The following is a 19,952-nucleotide window of genomic DNA, read 5'->3' on the forward strand; positions in this document are numbered from 1 at the left end:
GTCTAACCTGACAGGGTACCCCATGTGAGAATCAGTCCTCTGGTGGAGTGACATCTGTACTGTCAATTACTATAACTGTAACTGTGTCATGACCCACAATAGATCATGACCATCACTCCTGCCACTTCCTCCTTGACTCCTATCAGCTGCTGCATTGAGAGAGCAGTGAATAGAGGGGTGTGTGTGTGTGTGTGTGTGTTTGCTTGCCCCAACACAGGTTGAGAACAAGCCCTTGGGTGTAGCAGGAATCTTAACAGTTCTTATTAATAAAATCAAACCTGCAGCCAGGTATTGGGGTGAACGCTGGATGATCAGAGAACCAGAACAAACCACAGCTACCTGACCTCACCGGATCCTCAGCTGGTCTTGTTTCCTCATACTGGAAGCCTCTGAGTCCTCATCCAGAATGGGTCTCAGCTGAACTACTGCTCAGAAGCCTGAATGTTTAACCAGGCCAAATGCCTCTAATTTCTGGTCCTCACGCCTTATATACCTTCTGCTTTCTACCACCACTCCCTGGGATTAAAGGCTCGCTTTCTGGGATTAAAGGTGTGTGTCACCATGCCTGGCCGTTTCCAATGTGACCTTAAACTCACAGAGCTCCAGAGGAATTTCTACCTCTGGAGTGCTAGGATTAAAGATGTGAGTGCCACCATTTTCTAGCCTTTGTATCTAGTGGTTGTTATGTCTCTGACCCCAGATAAGTTTATTAGGGTGCACAATATTTTGGGGAACACAATACCACCACATTCGGGAGCACTCATAAATGTCATGCTACACATGAGGAGGTCAGAGGGCAGCCAGGCCTGAGTAGGAAGTTGTCTACCTATTTGAGATAGGGAGTTGCCCTTTAACCAGGCTACCCTCCGACTTGTGGCAAACCTCTGGCCTGAGCCTCCAGAATGGAAGGATTATTAATGAACACCACTGTACCAGGCTGGGCTGACTCCCCAGGACTAAGTTCTACAGACATTGCCTTTTGCCCTGCTTGCCTGCTCATTTCTCACGGTCAGGACAGACAGCCACCACACTGTGAGATGCCCTGTGATCCCTGTGTGGAGAAGCTGAGAACACTCTCCAGTCAGCAGCCAGGGACAAACTGACTTCTTAGTTCAATAACCCAACAATCCAACCATCTCTTGAGTTTGAAAGCTGCCCCACCCCTACTCAAGCCTAGGTGAAACCCTAGCCTTAGCCAGCAGTGGGATTCATCACAGTTCTAGCTGAGACCTTGAGACAGAGAAGCAGCCAACACATGCTCATTGTTTTACACTGGAAGAATTAGAAGGAATCTGTTGGATGGCCATGCACAGCTCATGGACAAGGATAATGGTCAGATCATCATTGTAACGTCAGCATTTGACATAACAAACTGTTCATCAGCTGAGGAGTAGGTAAATAAGCCAAGATTCAGTCTGCAGTGAGATACTTGGTCACAATTAAAATGAAGGAGAAGCCAGATATAGTGGAACACACACTGTGTAATCCCAGCACTCTGCAGGGAGATACAAGAGGATCAGAAGTTCAAGGCTGCCAGGGCATAATGTTGCAGGACTTTAATCCCAGCACTCTAGACACAGAGACAGGTGGATATCTCAGTTCAACACCAGCCTTGCCTATAGAGTAAGTTCCAGGACAGCACAGCTACACAAAGAAACCCTGTCCCATAAAATAGAGGGAAAAATGAATTGCGGAAGCAAGTCAGACATGTATGTAATTTTAACACTTGGGTGGCTGAAGCAAGTCTGGGCTATAATGTTGAGGTTGAGGACATCTTGAGCCACATGATAATGTCATAAAAAAATAAGAGACGGAGAGATGGCTCTGCAGTCAGGAGCACTTGCTGTACTTGGAAGGAACACAGGCTCAGTTCCAGCAGCGACATGGCAGCTCACATCTGTCTATGACCCCAGTTCTGGACATTCAAACTCATCTTCTGGCTCTGTAGGCACTTCTCACCACAGTTCACAGACACACATGCAGGAAAACACTCATACACATAAAATAAAAATAAATATTTTTTAAAAGACAAGAAAATTCAAACATCCATGGAACCTTAGGGCCAACGAAATCAGTGCCAGGGCAATATGGCAGAGGCAGAAGAGGCTTTCTTTGCTTGGGTCGGTGAATGCAGTGGACTTTTCTAAGGAGTCACCTGAGTTCACACCAAGAAGATAAAGGTGCCAACTGTTGTGAAAATGGGGGTGAGGAGGGAACGCCAACCCAGAGCCTTAGACCCCAAGGGAACCCCAAACCAAAACTTCAGCTGTGACCAACAGGGATGCTGTGCATTGAAGACAAGGGAGATCAGGGACATTCAGAGGGGACAAGGGTCCTACCTGTGAGCAGAGTGACCAGCAGAAGGATTTTCATCCTGAGTGAGAGGAGGACACAGTGACTTCTCTTTATAGTCCTGTAGCTGTGCTCTGACAGTGTCCAGTCAGCACACGGGGCCTGTGACTACTGTGTGTGTAGCACAGAAGTAGAATATGTGCACCCTCACACACAGTCCCGACCTGCAGAGCTACTGTAGATGGTGACAGAGCCTGAATCAGTGCTGTCACACAGGCAAAGAGAAAGGGCTAGCTCAACACCCCATCAGCTCAAGTGCAGTGACTGGCAAAGTGCCAAGTCCCTCCCCGGTGAATGCTTTGAGGTCATAAGAAGATCTAGACATTGTTCCTGGAGTTGGGACTGAGGTATGCAGATATTGACGGGTGGCCCCAGGCAGGAGTAAGCTGTCTGCAACAATCCTCCATGTTAACTGTATAAACTTCATGCTAAGTCTGACCCAAGAACTTGACACAGCCATTGAGGTAGATCCAGTTACTAATTCAATCTTTAATTAATTAACCGATTAATTGATGTGAGTATGTGAAATACCGATATATCTATCTATTTATCTGTATATGAAAGCACTTGTGTGCACATGTGGAGGTCAGAGATCAACTCTGTGGAGTCAGGTCTCTCCTCCAACCTTTAAATGCATTCCAGAATCACACTCAGATCTACAGGCTTGCGTCCTAGCTTGGGTCTTACTAGCCTGCAAACTCCACTTGAAACCTGGGAAGACAGCCAGATGGTGTTGGTTGTGCACCTCTCAATGTCTGCACTCAGGGGCCAGAGTCAGTTAAATCTCTGAGTTTAATGCCAGCCTGGTCTGCAGAGCGAGTTCTAGGACAGCCAGAGATATACAAAGAAACCCTTTCTTAAAAAAGTAAAATCCAAAACACACAAAATAAAAAAATAAAAAAGAAAGAAAGCAAATGCCCAACAGATGTGCCCACAGGCCAATATAATACAGGCAATCCTCCAGCTGAGGCTCTCCCTACCCAGTGTGTGAAGCTGACAATCAACCATTTCAGGGGCTGGAGACATGGCTCAGCACTGAAGCAGTTTCTGCTCTCCAGAGGAATGGGTTCAATTATTGAGCATCCACATGGTGGCTGGTGAACAGTGTCTGCTGGCCCAATGCCCTCTGGCCTCTGTGTCAGGTCATTTCTCATGGACCCTCCCGCTTAGCCCTCCAGCACCTCCTTTTCCCCACTTCTCACCTCATTGCTGGATAAAAACCATGCAGGGGGTGAAGCGATTTGGTTGTTTCCATGAGCAAGATCCCCCTACCCTTCCAGCGGGACTCTGGACAGCCACTACCAACTACTCCCAGTCACTGACACTTAGCCAGAGGCTCTAGCTACATCTGTTGCTTACCAGGCATAACCTTGGGAGGGGCGAGTCTTGAGCTTTGGGACTCAAGTGTGGATGTGGGTGGGGGTGGAAAGGCAGAGGACTGAGTAGCTGTTCATTAAAGGAAAAGAGAGACTGAGAACCACGTAGCCTTAAACCAATGAGATATCTTATTCCTAAATCTGGTTGACCAGAGAACTGGAGATTTACCTGGCTTCACCTCTGGGATAAGGTGATATAGAAAGGTAGAGAAGAGGATGTGTTCTGTTCTGTTTGTTGTAAAAAGTTAGGCTGCTGTGTACTTTGGAAGGACAATTATCCTGTGGCATGTGTTTAGGCACAGTAAAGACTCGAAGGCCACCAGGATGTAATCCTGCCTTCAGGTCATTTACAGTCAGTCCAGTTTGGTTTCCTATATCCAACTTCCTATGAAGAGGGCACAGCAGAAGTGCTTGGAATCCAGTCTGGGGTTTTTTGTTTTGTTTTGTTTTGTTTTTTTTCGAGACAGGGTTTCTCTAGAGTTTTGGAGCCTCTCCTGGATCTTGATCTGTAGAGTAGGCTGGCCTTGAACTTATAGAGCTTTGCCTATCTCTGGTCCTGAATGCTGGAATTAAAGGTGTGTACTAACCTCCTCACCCCTGTGAGTCCAATATTTTTATGGCCAAGATGTTTCTTTAGTGCCCACGTGACACTGTGTCTTCCTCTCTTCTCTCCCCTCCTACCTCTCTGTCTTTCTTTCCCATCCCTCCCTCTTTCCTGTCACTATCCCTGCCTCATCTCTTTCCTCTCCTTCCCCTTTTCTGTCCCCTCTAGTTGGTTGTTTTACTCTTTTATTCTTTTGGCTCTTTTGGCGGCCCACCTCCTAGCTCCCCAATAAACACAGGGAGGCTTATTCTTTCTTATGAATGCCCGGCATTAGCTTGGCTTATTTATAGCCAGCTTTTCTTGGCTTATATTAACCTCTCTGTCTTTTTCCTCTGAGCTTTTATCTTTCTCTATTTCTGTACTCCTTTATTTCTTTATTATTCCATGGCTTGCTGTGTACCTGGGTGGCTGGCCCTTTTCATGCTCCCCTCCTCCTTTCTTGTTCCTACTTCATCTCTGGAGATATGAGCTCCTCTTTATTCTCTCTGCCTGCCAGCCCCACCTATCCTTTCCCTGCCTCACTACTGGCCGTTCAGCTCATAGACTAATCAGGTGTTTTAGACAGTTAAAGTAACACAGCTTCACAGAGTTAAACAAATGCAACATAAAAGAATGCAACAAATTTTGCATCATTAAAACAAATATTGCAGCCAGGCAGTGGTGGCACACTCCTTGAATCCCAGCACTTGGGAGGCAAAGCCAGGCGGATCTCTGTGAGTTCAAGGCCAGCCTGGTCTACAAAATGAGATCCAGGACAGGCACCAAAGCTATACAGAGAAACCCTGTCTCGAAAGAAAAAAAAAAGTTCCACTGCATAATCAAATGTAACATATCTTAAGATCATATTCCACAGCAGTCCTCCTCACATCTCTGTGAAACTCAGACTGAGTTCTTCTTCTTCTTCTTCTTCTTCTTCTTCTTCTTCTTCTTCTTCTTCTTCTTCTTTTTCTTCTTTTTCTTCTTCTTCTTCTTCTTCTTCTTCTTCTTCTTCTTCTTCTTCTTCTTCTTCTTCTTCTTCTTCTTCTCCTTCTTCTCCTTCTCCTTTTCCTTCTCCTTCTTCTTCTCTTCCTTCTCCTTCTCCTTGTTCTTTTTCTCCTTCTTCTTCTTTGTTTTGTTTTCAAGACAGGGTTTCTTTGTGTAATAGTCATGGCTGTCCTTGAACTTACTTTTTAGACCAGGTTTGCCTTGAACTCAAGAGATCTGCCTTCCCCTACCTCTGCCTCTGCTTTGCATCCCAGAATGCTGGGGGAAAAGGTATGGCTGGGCTCATAAATGACACTTCAAGGTGCTTGTTTCCTGGAAAATCTTTCCCATTATACTTTAGCTTCCAGGGATAGACAGAATGATGTTCTCTGAGGATATATTTATGTTTGGTAGACAGAGACTACAATCACCAATGCATAGCTCTTTCAATATGTGCTTTATTAGAGGGCACAGTGTGTAGTGAAGACAACCAGGCAGGCAGGGATGGTGTAGGCAGTAACTGAAGTGACAAGTCTAACAGCCATTGCCTTTGTAATACTTGATGTATGGAGTATTGGAGAAGCAGATGGCAGCCTGGCGGTCACAGTTGCAGATGAAGGCCTCACAGGGGTTGTTTTTGTCTGAAGAGAAACAAGAAAGAAGTTGAGTGGAGTCCATGACCCTGCTCCCCATGATTTGTAACCAAAAGACATCAGTGCATCTCTCATAGGTGCAGACTCAGGGTTGAGAGACAAAGCACACAAAAGGATGTTGGGTTGTCCAAATTGCTGGAACACATTTCTAATAAGAACAGTAGTTGTTGTGGCTGGTGAGATGGCACAGTTGGTAAAGTGGTTTCTATACAACCATGAGGGCCTGAGCGAGGATGCCCAGAGAACATGTAAAAAGCAAGGTGTGGTTGGGGCATCTGTAACTCTATTGGGAAGTGGGAAGCATGGATCCCCAAAACTTGTTGGTCAGTCAGGCTAGCTAAAGGTGAGTGTCATGTTTACTGGGAGACCCAGGCTCTAAAGACATGGTGGAGAGTGACTGAAGAAGACACGGGATGCCAACTCATTCCTACACATAAAAATCAATAAACAAATATATTAGTCCTAAAACCCAAAAAAACTACAAATATGAACTACTGCTTCTAAAATTATATGATTTAAGACAATCCTCCTACCTCCTCCTCCTCCCAAGTGCTGGGATTACAGGTGTACACCATCACACTCAATTTATGAGATCTAGAGGTGGAATCCAATGCTCTGTGCTTGCTAGGCAAGCACTTTAGCAACTGGGCTATATTCCCTGCCCTCTAAATTCTCACCTGTAAAATGGGAATAATAAATCTTGCCCTGCATAGGTGTTTAGTCCAGTATCTGGCTTATAGCCAATGATGTAGCTTTCAAGTGTTGAGTCAACTAGGAATCAGTAAACATAGCAGCTAATAGGAGAGGCTTTGGGCAGGCAAGATGGCTCAGGGAATAAAGGCACTTGCTGCCAAGGCTGAACATGAGTTGCATCCCCAGGACTCACATGATCGAAGGTGAGTACAGATTTCTTCAGAGATCCACAGGTGTGTAGTTGCACAGCCATGCCTCACCCACAAATATATAAAATCTTTAAGTGTTTTTAAAAAGGCATTGAATGATATAGATGATTGATCCTGAACCAAATGTCATCACTTCTAAGCTGGGTGACCTTGGGCATCTGGCCAAGGCTTCCTCATCTTCCCCATCAGGGACTTTGTTGTGTGGTATTCTGATTGTGTTCTGACAAATAAAGCTTGCTTTGAGTCAGAGGGCAGACTAGCCACTAGCTGACCATAGTTTTGGAGGACTGTAGACAGATAGAAATCAGGAAGTGGTAAGGTAGAATGGGGGAGGTAGGAAGCAACAGGTGGCTGCTCCCTGTTCTCTGATCTTTCAGGTTCTTGCCCTAATATTTGACTCCCAGTTTTGGATTGATAAAGATTAATTAGATTAACACATCATCTGGTGTTCAAATTTTGGGACACAAATTCACAAAATAGCTGCTTGCCCATGGCTTTGCAGGCACAGGCATCCGCCAGAGCTATAAGTGGGAGCTGGCTTTTCCTTTTCTTCCCCAAGCCCTCTGAGTGGGTCTGGGATTTTCCTGTTGCAGCCTTTCTACAGGAATCTCCATAAGCCCCAAACTCGACAGGCACTTGGGCTCCAAAGGCCACTGGAGTTCATCCCTCACCACTGGCCAGCTCTGCCTTCAGGCAGCTCTGTGTTTTCACTTCCTGCCAATCACATTTGCTGCTTTTGTGCATTCCCTTGTATCTGCCTTTCAGACTGCTGGCTCTTTGGTCACTTTTTCCTGTGGCTTGTGGACTTCCCCTGGACCCTGTCCTCAGGCTCCTGACATCTGATCAGGGCAGCTGTTCTCAGCCAGGCTGTGTACCACCTGTGTTCTCTGTCCAGATGTGCTGCACGGCAATCTTAGCCTCACACTTCATTGTCAACATCAGCAGATTTGGTGAGACAACTGGGACTTTCTAAAAGGGGGAATTAGTTTAAAAAAGAGAGAGAGTTTTTTCCCATGTTAAAAAATGGGAAACACTATTATGATGGAGGGAGTTAGGTCTCTGTATGGTTCCACAATGGATGGTTTAAAACTGGAACAATTAAATAGGGGATAATTAACTTAGCTGTGATTTACATAATGTTAATTATAAAGCATTATTGGTTTGGTAATTCTTGGGTTTTTTTGTTTTGTTTTGTTTTGGTTTGGTTTGGTTTTTGGTTTTTCGAGACAGGGTTTCTCTGTGTAGCTTTGCGCCTTTCCTGGAACTCACTTGGTAGCCCAGACTGGCCTCGAACTCACAGAGATCTGCCTGGCTCTGCCTCCTGAGTGCTGGGATTAAAGGTGTGTGCCACCTCCACCAAGTGGTAATTCTTGTTTTATCCCTAAAAATATTGGTTGATATTAATGCCAAATATGAGAAATTGGTTGATAATATGCAGCCCTACCACTACTTACTAAAAAAAAAAATGCAATTTTGAGTGATAAGTTAGAAGCCTTAGAAGTACTCATTAAAACAGATCATAGAGATATTCAGACAAAGACAGAGGAATTTAAGGGAGAATCAACCTTAACATTACATTATGAAATTAGAATGGAACAGCACAAGATTATCAAAAAAATCAACCTTATTTTATCCAGTCACCAAACAGGAACAACTACCAAATGACAGGTATCCCCAAGGCTATGTAAGAGCTGACTGTTCCTGTGGAAATGTTAGATTTAAGGAGATTTAAGGAAGCAATAGTCTCATATGATATGCATACTCATTTTGTGAGGCAGATGTTAAATTCATGGTCAACTAGTAACAGAATTATCCCACAAGACTGGAAAGACTCGGTTACAACAGTATTGTAACCTGATCCTCAATTACAATGGAGGACTTAGTGGAAAGATGAGGTTAAGACCATTGAAAAATGAAGTAGGGATAGAGGTATGGAAATTTCCCAAGACCAACAGCTTGGAGATGGTGATTATGCTGATGTACAAAGACAGTCTCTATATGATGACCACACACTGGGTCTATGCCATGCAGCAGCATTGAATGCTTGAAACAGAGTTGAAGAAGTCAGAAAAAGAACTGGGTCATTTACTAAAGTTATACAGGGCCCAAAGAAAAGTTCACTGATTTTTTTTATAAGGATTGACTTCAGCTGTAAATAGGATGATACCAAATCCATAAGCCACATAAATAATAATTGAATCTTTGCCTTTAAAAAGGCTAATTCACAATACAAAAAGGTAATTAGGCCTTTAAAGGCAAGACCAGCACACACAGAGGAATGAATCTGAGATATAATCAATATTGAATCTCATAACCATGATGATGCTTGGATAGGACAGGTGATTTCCAAAGGCTTGAAGAAAAATTGAAATGTCAAATGTTGGAGAGAGGGAAAAATGTCAGATGTTTTCATGTTGGTAAACAGGTCACCTAAAAAGTGATTGTAGGCAAGGCACTCCTAGACACAATTTTTTTTCTAGGAATAATCCAAACAGACGGCCCCTGTCTTCTGGAATATGCAGAAGGTGCTGCAAAAGCAAACATTGGACCAATGAGTGCAGATCAACAAGGTACAAACAAAGTAACCCTTTGCCGTTGGGAAAAGTCTTGGGGAGACTATTACAGGCCCCCATGTCAGGTTTGGTTTAGTCATTCCCAAATGCCATCAGGGGAGTAACTCCTCCCCAGAGCAATTTAAGGACCTAATGCCTATTGTAAAAAATCACACTGCTCTGGATGATAGAATAGCTTTAGAAGATAAAACAAAATTTTCAGCAGAAACCATAAAGCAAATATTTTGGCAAACTTCTATAAATGATCAAAGACCAAAGTTAAAAATATGAATAAATAACATTGTAACTGAGGGTCTTGTAGACATGGGTGCAGATGTAACAATAATTGCACCAGAATCTTGGCATCCAAATTGTCCTCTTCAGGAGGTAAAATGTTCACCTTTTAGGGATTGGAACATTATGTCATGTAAAACAAAGCATAAGATGGGTCAAATGTATAGAGCCAGAAGAACAGAGAGGAAAATTAAAGCCATATGTGGCTAACAAGGCAATTAATTTATGGAGATGTGATTTGTTACAGCAATGGAATACCCAGATTAACATTCATCCAATCTCATAAACAAACCATAAACTAACATATGTTTCTGGGACAGATATTAAAAGGTATTATGAAGAACAGTCACAGACCATTCAGGTTGTTCATAAACAGGGCACAACAGCTGCTGATTTTTCAAAAATACCAACAGCCCTAACTTTCAAATGGTTAACAGACAAACCTGACTGGGTGGAACCTTTGACCTCTGAAAAATTATAGGCCTTAGAACAGCTGGTACAAGAGCAGTTAAATTCTCAACATATCGAAGAATCGACTATTCCTTGGAATTCTACTATATTTGTCATTAAGAAGAAACCTGGAGCCAGGCAGTGATGACATGTGCCTTTAATCCCAGCACTTGGGAGGCAGAGCCAGGCAGATCTCTGTGAGTTCAAGGCCATCCTGGTCTACAGAGCGAGATCCAGGACAGGCACCAAAACTACACAGAAAAACCCTGTCTCGAAAAAACAAGAAGAAGAAGAAGAAGAAGAAGAAGAAGAAGAAGAAGAAGAAGAAGAAGAAGAAGAAGAAGAAGAAGGAAGAAGAAGAAGAAGAAGAAGAAGAAGAAGAAGAAGAAGAAGAAATCTGGAAAATAGATAGTGCTAAAAGATTTGAGCCATAAATAAAATAATTTAGCTGATGGGCACTCTATAGCCTGGAATTTCTTTGCCTTCTCTATTACCTAAAGGATAGTGATTGATTTAAAAGTCTGTTTCTTCACTATACCTTTACAAGAACAGGATAGAGAAAAATTTGCCTTCATGGTGCCTACATATAATAATTCTCAGCCCATTAAAAGATATCAGTGGAAAGTTTTCCTAAAAGAGATGTTAAACACCACCCTCTGCTGATATTTTTTATGACAGCCTTTGGAAATTATTTATAATCATTTTCCTCAATCTATAATTTTACCAATATACGGACAATATCTTACTAACAATTCAAATGTAGATATATTAGAGAAAATGTTTGAAGAAGTAAGCAAAATTTGCCTTTTAGGGGATTACAGAATGTTCCTGAAAAAAAAAATACAAAGAGGAGATTCTATTAATTACCTAGGATATGAATAGGTTTACAAAAAATTCAATCACAGCCGGGCGGTGGTGGCGCACGCCTTTAATCCCAGCACTCGGGAGGCAGAGCCAGGCGGATCTCTGTGAGTTTGAGGCCAGCCTGGGCTACCAAGTGAGTTCCAGGAAAGGCGCAAAGCTACACAGAGAAACCCTGTCTTGAAAAACCAAAAAAAAAAAAAAATTCAATTGCAAAAGGTACAAATGAGGAGATATCAATTGAGGACTCTTAGTGACTTTCAAAAATTGCAGGGAGACATTAACTGGTTTTGGCCCACAATTGAATTAAGAACTCAAGAACTAAGTAATTTATTTCAAACCTGACAAGGTGACAAGGACTTAAATAGTCCAAGAAAATTATCACCTGAGGCTTAGAGAGAATTGACTTTGTCAGGTAAGAAATTACAGGATGAGGGGCTGAAGAGATGGCTCAGAGGTTAAGAGCACTGACTGCTCTTCCAGAGGTTCTGAGTTCAATTCCCAGAAACCACATAGAGGCTCACAACCATCTGTAATGAAATCTTGTGCCCTCTTCTGGCCTGCAGTCATACATGCTGTACACATAATAAATAAATCTTTAAAAAAAAAAAAAGAAATTACAGGATGCACACATGAAATATTTGGATCTAGAGCTTGATTGTATTCTGATTGCTTAACCTTCTATGCATTCCACTACAGGAATTTTAATGCAGAGAGTAATAATATCTTAGAATGGATACTTTTACCACACAGACAGAGTAAAAAATTAAAGACTTATGTAGAAAAGGTTTCTGAGTTGATTCTAAAAGGAAAATTGAGGCTTTGTCAATTAGCAGGAATAGACACGGCAGAAATTGTGATACCTCTTACTATTGCTAAAATTTCTGCTTTAGGGGCAGAAAATAAACATTGGCAAAGAGCTTGCAGTAATTTTTGTGAGAGTTTAACAACAAATATCCCCAAAGAATGAGAGTTCAGTTTACAAAGTGAACTAGTTAGATCCTTCCTTAAACTGTATAGGGAACACCAATTTCTGGATCCCATACAATCTATACTGATGCAAACAAATCAGGAAAGGCAGGTTAAAGTCACTAAATTTAAGTGAAGTGGCCCAAAGCCCTTACAATTCTGTTCAAAAGTCAGAATTAGGGCTGGAGAGACAGCTCAGGGGTTAAGAGCACTGACTGCTCTTCCAGAGGTCCTGAGTTCAATTCCCAGCAACCATATGGTGGCTCACAACCATCTGTAATGAGATCTGGTGCCCTCTTCTGGCCTGCAGTTATACATGCTGTAAACATAATAAATAAATAAATCTTTAAAAAAAATTTTAAAAAAAAGTCAGAATTATATGCTATTCTCATGGTATTCTTAGATTTTTTCTGAACCTCTTAATATAGTTACTGTAGATAAATTGCTAAACAGTCTTATTAATAAAAAAAAAAAAAACCACAGCCAGATATTGGGGTTAAAACCAAGAGATCAAAAAAGCAGAAAGAAGCCAACCACATTCTCATCACTTGGAGATCCTCAGCCAAAGAGACCTACTTCCTGTATACCTGTGCCTATGTGCCTTTCTGTTCTGCCATCTCATTTCCTCTCTCAGCTCAGCTACAATACTCCCTCTTCCTGCCCAGCTCTGTCACTTCCTGCCTGTCTGTACAGACCTCCAGTCCTTTATGGTTAGTGCTGGGATTAAAGGTATGTACCACCATGCCCAGCTCTGTTCCCAGTGTGGGTGTGGCCTTGAGCTCAAAGAGATCTGGATGGATCTCTGCTTTGCAAGTGATAAAGGTATGTGCTACATTGCCTGACCTCTATGTTTACTATAGTGGCTGGCTTTTTCCTCTGATCCTCAGATAAACTTTATTGGGGCACACAGATAAAATATCACCACAAGTTATTGACTCTCAATATGCAAAAGAGTTGATTTACATATTGAAATTGCTGAATTAAGCTCAGACAATTCAGAATTGACATTGTTATTTATCAGTTACAAGAAATAATCAAAAACAGAAATCATCCCTTATAAATAACAAATATCAGATCCCATACGGACTCACCAGGCCCTGTAGTGCAATATAACTATGAAATTGATCAACTATCCATAGGAAATATGCTAGAAGCCTCAGAATTTTGTAAGACACAACATGTCAATAGCAAGGGTATGAAAGTTTTCTGTCACTTGGCAATAAGCGAAGGAAATTATAAGGAAATGTCCTACTTGTTTTTGTATAACAAAACTCCACTACCTGCAGGAAGTAACCCAAAGGGTATTCAAAGAAATGAAATTTGGCAAATGGACATGTTTCATTTTGCAGAGTTTGGAAAATTAAAATATGTACACCATACCATAGATACATATTCATGATTTCAATGGGAAACTGCTTTGAGTTCTGAAAAGGCTGAATCTGTAATCACACATTTGTTAGAGTTATGGTCATCATGGGGATACCTGTACAAATTAAGACTGACAATGTTCCAGCATATGTCTCTAGTAAAATGAAACAGCTTTTTGCATAGTATAACATAAAGCATACTACAGATATACCACACAATCCTACAGGGCAAGCAGTTATAGAAAGATCTAATCGAATTCTAAAATATAAGCTTAATAAAGAGAAGGGGTAATGAAGACCCCCCAGAGATAGATTAAACAATGCTTTATTAATTTGAAATTTTCTAAAGGCTGGTGGGAAAGGAACAACAGCTATGGAGAGACACTGGATAATATTAAAAAAACAAAACAACAACAACAACAAAAAAAAAACGCTGAATTAAATCAGCCTGTATACTTTAAAGATGTGTTGACCTCAGAATAGAAACCAGGATAAGTGTTATGTTGGAAAAGAGGTTTTGCTTTTGTTTCCACAGAAGAAGAATAACTATAGATGCCATCAAAATTGATAAAGATGATATTTGAACAAGAGAGGCCTCTTGATTAGAAGAGGGGTTAGTCAATCAAACAGCATGACCATTCAATCTAAACTAACTTAGAAGACTAACAAATGCTTTTAATCTGATCAGATATAACTTGCCAAAAGGGAAACTCCCCAAAGTTAGGGTTGGGGCAGGGTTTTGTTTTTGTCTTTCCAGGAGAATGAAGGCACTCAGCTAAGGAATTTACACCACTGGACAAATTAGACATCTAAACAAAAACGATGAATCATCCAGAGAAAATGTCCCAAGGAAAAAAGTAAATTGGCCTATTGGTATATCACATTTCCAACAGGATAAAATTTTACAAATCTTCCCAAATGTTTGTTTCTACTGTTCTCTGTAGACATATAATGCAAATGGTCTTTTTGGAGTCCCAGTTCAATTAAAAATTCAAACTGGCTTTGGAGTTGGGGCATGGCTCTCTCCTCTAATCTCAAGCTTCTTAAAGGAAAATCCAAAATCTCTGTCTCATGTCAGAAGAGCCACCTGATATGGGACAGGAGAAAAACCAAAATTAAGGGACTAGTCTATTGTCTCATATTTCTTTGGTTTTATTTTGACTCTTTAAAACTTTTCTTAAGGTATAAATATTATCTCAAAGTTTATAAAATTAATATATATATTAAGCTTTTTGTCATGATATTAATGGTCATATAGAGTACTAACTAATTCTAGAAAAGGCTTCATCTAGCTTCCTATATGTGATTTTGGGTTTGAGTCTCTATTTGATAACTAGAAATTAAGTTTTTGTACTCTGGATGTACGTTACAAATATGGTCCTCTGAGATCTGCTGCATATGACATTTAAAATGCTTAAGTTTTCTGCAGTGAATCATTACCAAGCCTAACAGTGACCTTTGAAGTCTCCAAATAGAGGATGGGGCCCCACAATGACAATTCCACCTGCATTGTGGTAACACCACTAAGCTGACAAACACTACCCAAAGATCAACTTTGGACTCAAAATGGCTCAGGACAATTTCAAGGTGGCTATTGAAATGGTCCAGCCTCACAGACTACTCTAGCCATAACCTGAGACAAGCCCTAATTTTTCCGTTATACAGAGACTAGACAAAAGTGATACAGCTAAGCCGGGCGGTGGTGGCGCATGCCTTTAATCCCAGCACTCGGGAGGCAGAGTCAGGCGGATCTCTGTGAGTTCAAGGCCAGCCCGGGCTACCAAGTGAGTTCCAGGAGAGGCGCAAAGCTACACAGAGAAACCCTGTCTCGAAAAACCAAAAAAAAAAAAAAAATGATACAGCTAGCTCTCCCAGGACTTGACAATTATCCCAGTTTTTTAGGGGTCCCCTAAAGATGCTATTGCCCCCAAACAATAGGGAGTAATTTTTATAATATGACACCCACATTGTAAAGAGGTGGGATGGGTGAATTTTGGTCATTCAGTGAGTTATGGATATTTGTCATTATTGAGGGGGGTTGGTTACAAGTTTTTATTGGTAATGGTCAGGAAAAAAGCTGAACAAAGGAAGGAAATTATATTTAGGAATCTTGTTCTAAAAAGTAAAAGGAGGGATATAGAAATGATAGGATAAAGATGTAGATTACTGAGTCTACTTTTAAACCTAAAAAGCAACTACTAGCCTTAAATATTTTATATTGGTGTAGCTAAAGTTTTCCTGCCTGGCCCACAGTCAGGACAAATCTCTATCACCTGCCAGTCCCACAGCCGTCAGACCCAACCAAGCAAACACAGAGACTTATATTGCTTACAAACTGTATGGCCGTGGCAGGCTTCTTGCTAACTTTTCTTACAACTTAAATTAATCAATTTCCATTAATCTATACCTTGCCACATGTATCATGGCTTACCGGCATCTTCACATGCTGTTTCTCATCATGGCGGCTGGCAGTGTCTCTCTCACCCAGCTTCCTGTTCTCTCAATTCTCCTCTCTGTTAGTCCTGCCTATACTTCCTGCCTGACCACTGGCCAATCAGTGATTTATTTATTGACCAATCAGCAACACATTTGACATACAGACCATCCCACAGCATATTGGTATGGATTTTTGTATATTGATACAAATTTGAGATTATTTTTTTTATACTGTATATATGTTTCTACTCTTGTTTAAGATATTTTTATATATTGATACAAATTTAAGGTTATTTTTGTTAGAATATACTGTAATACGTTTCTACTCTTGTTCAAAGTATTGTACCTATACAGTTCACTTAACAATGTAATGTAAATTTCTAGTCCTTGAAACTTATTATTTTAAACTATTTAGGACAATAAAGAAATATAGGTTAGTAGTTAGTCACCTACTACAATCAAACTTGTAGTCATGTTAGGTATGTTTTCAAGGTCAAACGGAGATATATTTTAGATAAACAAGTGGTCTTCAAACACTTCAGAGATCTACAGAATATGGCATTTAAGATGTTTTAATAACATAAGGTTTTTTTTTCTTTATGTGCAAGTGAGACATCTGCTCCTGGCCACAGCAATCTACTTCAGAGAAGATGATGGACACTGAAGAAACTCCATATGGAGTTTACTTTCTTCATGACAAAGCTTAGCCACTAAATCGGAAACTGTCTTTGCCTCGACTTCTGACAGCATGCTGTCCAAAATGGACAAAAAGGACATAAAAGAAAGTGACTGCCAAACTTTATAAAGACAAGGTGGGACAGCCCTTCAAAAATCCTGCTTCACAGAAAAGTCTGTCAGATATTCTAGGCCCGTAGGCTGAAGAAGGATGTCCCAAGATTACAGAGGAACCTTGGGGGACTGTTTCTGTCATTTCTTAGTTTTTTACTCTGCACTTCCAGCACTTAGCTGTTTGCTCTGGACTTCCTGTTTACTCAGGTAATATTTCCTTCTCAGGTCTTTAATGAAGTTTAAGACTAGATAATCATAGTTTTTCTTGTCAACAAATTCACCTCACAAAAGAGGTGTGAAGTGCATAAAGTTGAAAGACATAAAAAGATAGTTTTGGGTTGGTAATGCAAGTTAGGGTAGAAAATGAATTAGGTACAATGCTTTGGACTTACCAAGATAAGATAGATAATGGAGTATTTTCTCTCAATTTGGCAAATGGAAATGGAATATCACATTGTTAACGTAATTATTGCCTGTGTGTTTGTATATAGCTATTTTATTTATTGTATATAGTTTTATTGTTGGTTAAAAACCTTTGTTTTTTGTTTAGAAAAAAAGGGGGAAATGTGTGATATTTTGATTGTGTTCTGACAAATAAAGCTTGCTTAGAGTTAGAGGGCAGAGATATCCACTAGCTGACCATAGAGGTTTGGAGGACTGAAGACAGAGTGGAGACAGGAAGTGGTAAGGTGCGGCTGAGAGAGGATCTCAGCCTTTTGGACAAAGAAACAGAGGAGGTAGAAAGCAACTGGTGATTGCTCCCTGTTCTCTGATCTCTTACCCCAATATGTGACTCCTGATTTCTTTTATTGAAAAGGATTAATTAGATTAACGCTTCAGACCTCATCTATATTTTAGTATCTACCTGATAAGGCTGTTGTGATGTCAAATGGGGTGAAGGAAATGAGCACTAAATGGTGACTGTCCTTGTTACTTCTGTGCCTCTTCCAAAGATGCCCGGGATAAAACAGAATTCAGAGGTCCTGGAGGGAAAACCTACCACTGCAGGTGATCTCATTCCCAGAGCACGAGAATGCATAGGGGCTGGTGTAGGGATTTTTTATGAGGACTCCACAGTTTTCCAGGCTATAGACCTGAGCGAGGCAGTTGTCACGAGTCCGGCAGCACCTGAGAAGTGAACAGAACAGCTGAGGGAGGAGTATGGACCTGCAGGAAGTCAATTCTCACCTGCATTCTTTCTTTCTTTTTTTTTTTTTTTTTTTTTTTGAGCTGAGGACCGAACCCAGGGCCTTGCACTTGCTAAGCAAGCGCTCTACCACTGAGCTAAATCCCCAACCCCAAGACTTTCAATCCTAAAAACCCTTTTTTTTTCTTTTTTTTTTTTGTTTTTCTTTTTTTGTTTTTTTGAGACAGGGTTTCTCGAAAGCTTTGTGCCTTTCCTGGGACTCGCTTTGGAGACCAGGCTGGCCTCGAACTCACAGAGATACGCCTGGCTCTGCCTCCCGAGTGCTGGGATTAAAGGCGTGCAGCACCACTGCCTGGCTGCTGCATTCTTTTTCAAACATGTCAGGATGACTTAAACATGGTGTTCCAGAAGAAATGGTCCTGAGGCTTGAGAATTTGTGATTTCTATTAGTACATATTTATTGAAAGTAACTTCTGTGGAGTGTAGTGGTGCCCGCCTTTAAACCCAGTACTGGGGAAGCAGAGGCAGATGGATCTCTGAGTTTGAGATCAACCAGGATACTAAAGTGAGACCCTGTCACACACACAAAAAAATTTTTAGCCGGGCGGTGGTGGCGCACGCCTTTAATCCCAGCACTCGGGAGGCAGAGCCAGGTGGATCTCTGTGAATTCGAGGCCAGCCTGGACTACCAAGTGAGTTTCAGGAAAGGCGCAAAACTACACAGAGAAACCCTGTCTCGAAAAACCAAAAAAAAAAAAAAAAAAAAAAAAAAATTTTTAAACAAAGCTGCAGAAGTATACCGAAAGTATATATTCCGAAGTTTCGATGACTTTTAAAGCGAAGACCGACACTCTGATGGGAGCTGTGATGGTTGGCCGTGCCCTAGTCATGGCACTAGATGGCAGCAGGGCCCATTATTTACATCTCAAACATTCTTCTTTAAGGGCCCATTAGATACAGGGTCCTCATGGACTGATTTCTTTGCATAGCAAGAGGGGAAAATACATGCTGGGGGTGGTGATGCACACCTTTAATCTCAGCACTCAGGAGGCAGAGGCTGGAAGATCTCTGAGTTCAGGGTCAGAATGGTCTCTAGAGAGGGTTGAAGACCAACTAGGGATACACAGAGAACCTCTTCACGGAAACAAACAAACAAAAATAAATAATAATAAACAAAACAAAACATATGATGCTTGGTGAATGTGCATGTCTCCTATTGATGCCTCATGAGATGCTCTGCTTGTGTCCTGTCCCCACCCCAACCCAGACACTCCAGTGTCCCACCAGATGGATCACTCACCTGTCTACGTCTTCCACTAGGTCGTTCCAACTAAACAAGCCACAGTAGCAGCCATAGTAGTTGTAGTCTGAAAAGGCATCAATCCAAGTAAAGGTGCAGTCGAACGCATTGCGGAACTGCCACACGGCCCGACGGCTGATGCTGCGTGCAGTAGCGCCTGATGAAGAAAGCACAGCAACTCCATCAATCCCACTTGGCCTTACCAGGGGTCTGATGCCTGCCTGCTAGCTTCCTCCTGACTCCTACCAGCTGCTGCATCAGGAAAGCAGTGAATAGAAGTGTGAGTATGTGCGTGTGTGTGTGCGTGTGTGTGTGTGTGTGCGTGCGTGCGTGCGTGCGTGTGTGTGTGTGTGTGTGTGTGTGTGTGTGTGTGTGCGTATGTGCTTGCCTGCACACAGGTTGAAAGCAGGCATTGGAGCACCCACCTGGGAGCACTCGTAAATATTATGCTACACATGAGGAGGTCACAGGACAGTTTCAGGGAGTTGGTTTTCTCCTTCCACTATGTAGGTCTAGGCAACCAAACTCAAGTCACCAGGCCAGAGCAGGAAGCTGTCTACCTATTTGAGACTGAGAGTTGCCCTGTAACTCAGGCTAGTCTCTGACTCTGTGGCAACCCTCTGGCTTCAGCCTCCCAAGTGGTAGGATTATAAATGAACACCACTATACCAGGCTGGGCTGACTCCCCAGGACTAAGTTCTGTAGACATTGCCTTGCTTGCCTGCTCATTTCTCACTGTCAGGACAGACAGCCACCACACTGTGAACTGCCCTGTGGTCCCTGTGTTAAGGAGCTGAGAGCACTCTCCAGTCAGCAGCCAGGGACAAACTGACCTCTTAGTTCAATAACCCAACAATCCAACCATCTCTTAGTTTGAAAGCTGCCCCACCCCTACTCAAGCCTAGGTGAAACCCTAGCCTTAGCCAGCAGTGGGATT

At 41.8% G+C, this 19,952-nt stretch overlaps 1 protein-coding gene across 1 annotated transcript in view; it reads right to left on the minus strand.

Moving 5' to 3' along the window:
• Positions 1 to 5,829: 5,829 nt before the first annotated feature.
• LOC131898555 (phospholipase A2-like) overlaps positions 5,830 to 19,952 on the minus strand; it is a 15,664-nt gene continuing 1,541 nt past the window's right edge. Inside the window, exons 2-4 of the mRNA XM_059249746.1 lie at positions 19,016 to 19,172; positions 17,569 to 17,696; positions 5,830 to 5,936 (exon numbers count right to left, since the gene is read on the minus strand). Coding sequence (XP_059105729.1) covers positions 5,830 to 5,936; positions 17,569 to 17,696; positions 19,016 to 19,172 — 392 coding nt within the window. The remainder of the gene's footprint in view (positions 5,937 to 17,568; positions 17,697 to 19,015; positions 19,173 to 19,952) is intronic.

This window comes from Peromyscus eremicus, chromosome 23 (genome assembly GCF_949786415.1).
Source record: "Peromyscus eremicus chromosome 23, PerEre_H2_v1, whole genome shotgun sequence".
Lineage (NCBI taxonomy): Eukaryota > Metazoa > Chordata > Mammalia > Rodentia > Cricetidae > Peromyscus > Peromyscus eremicus.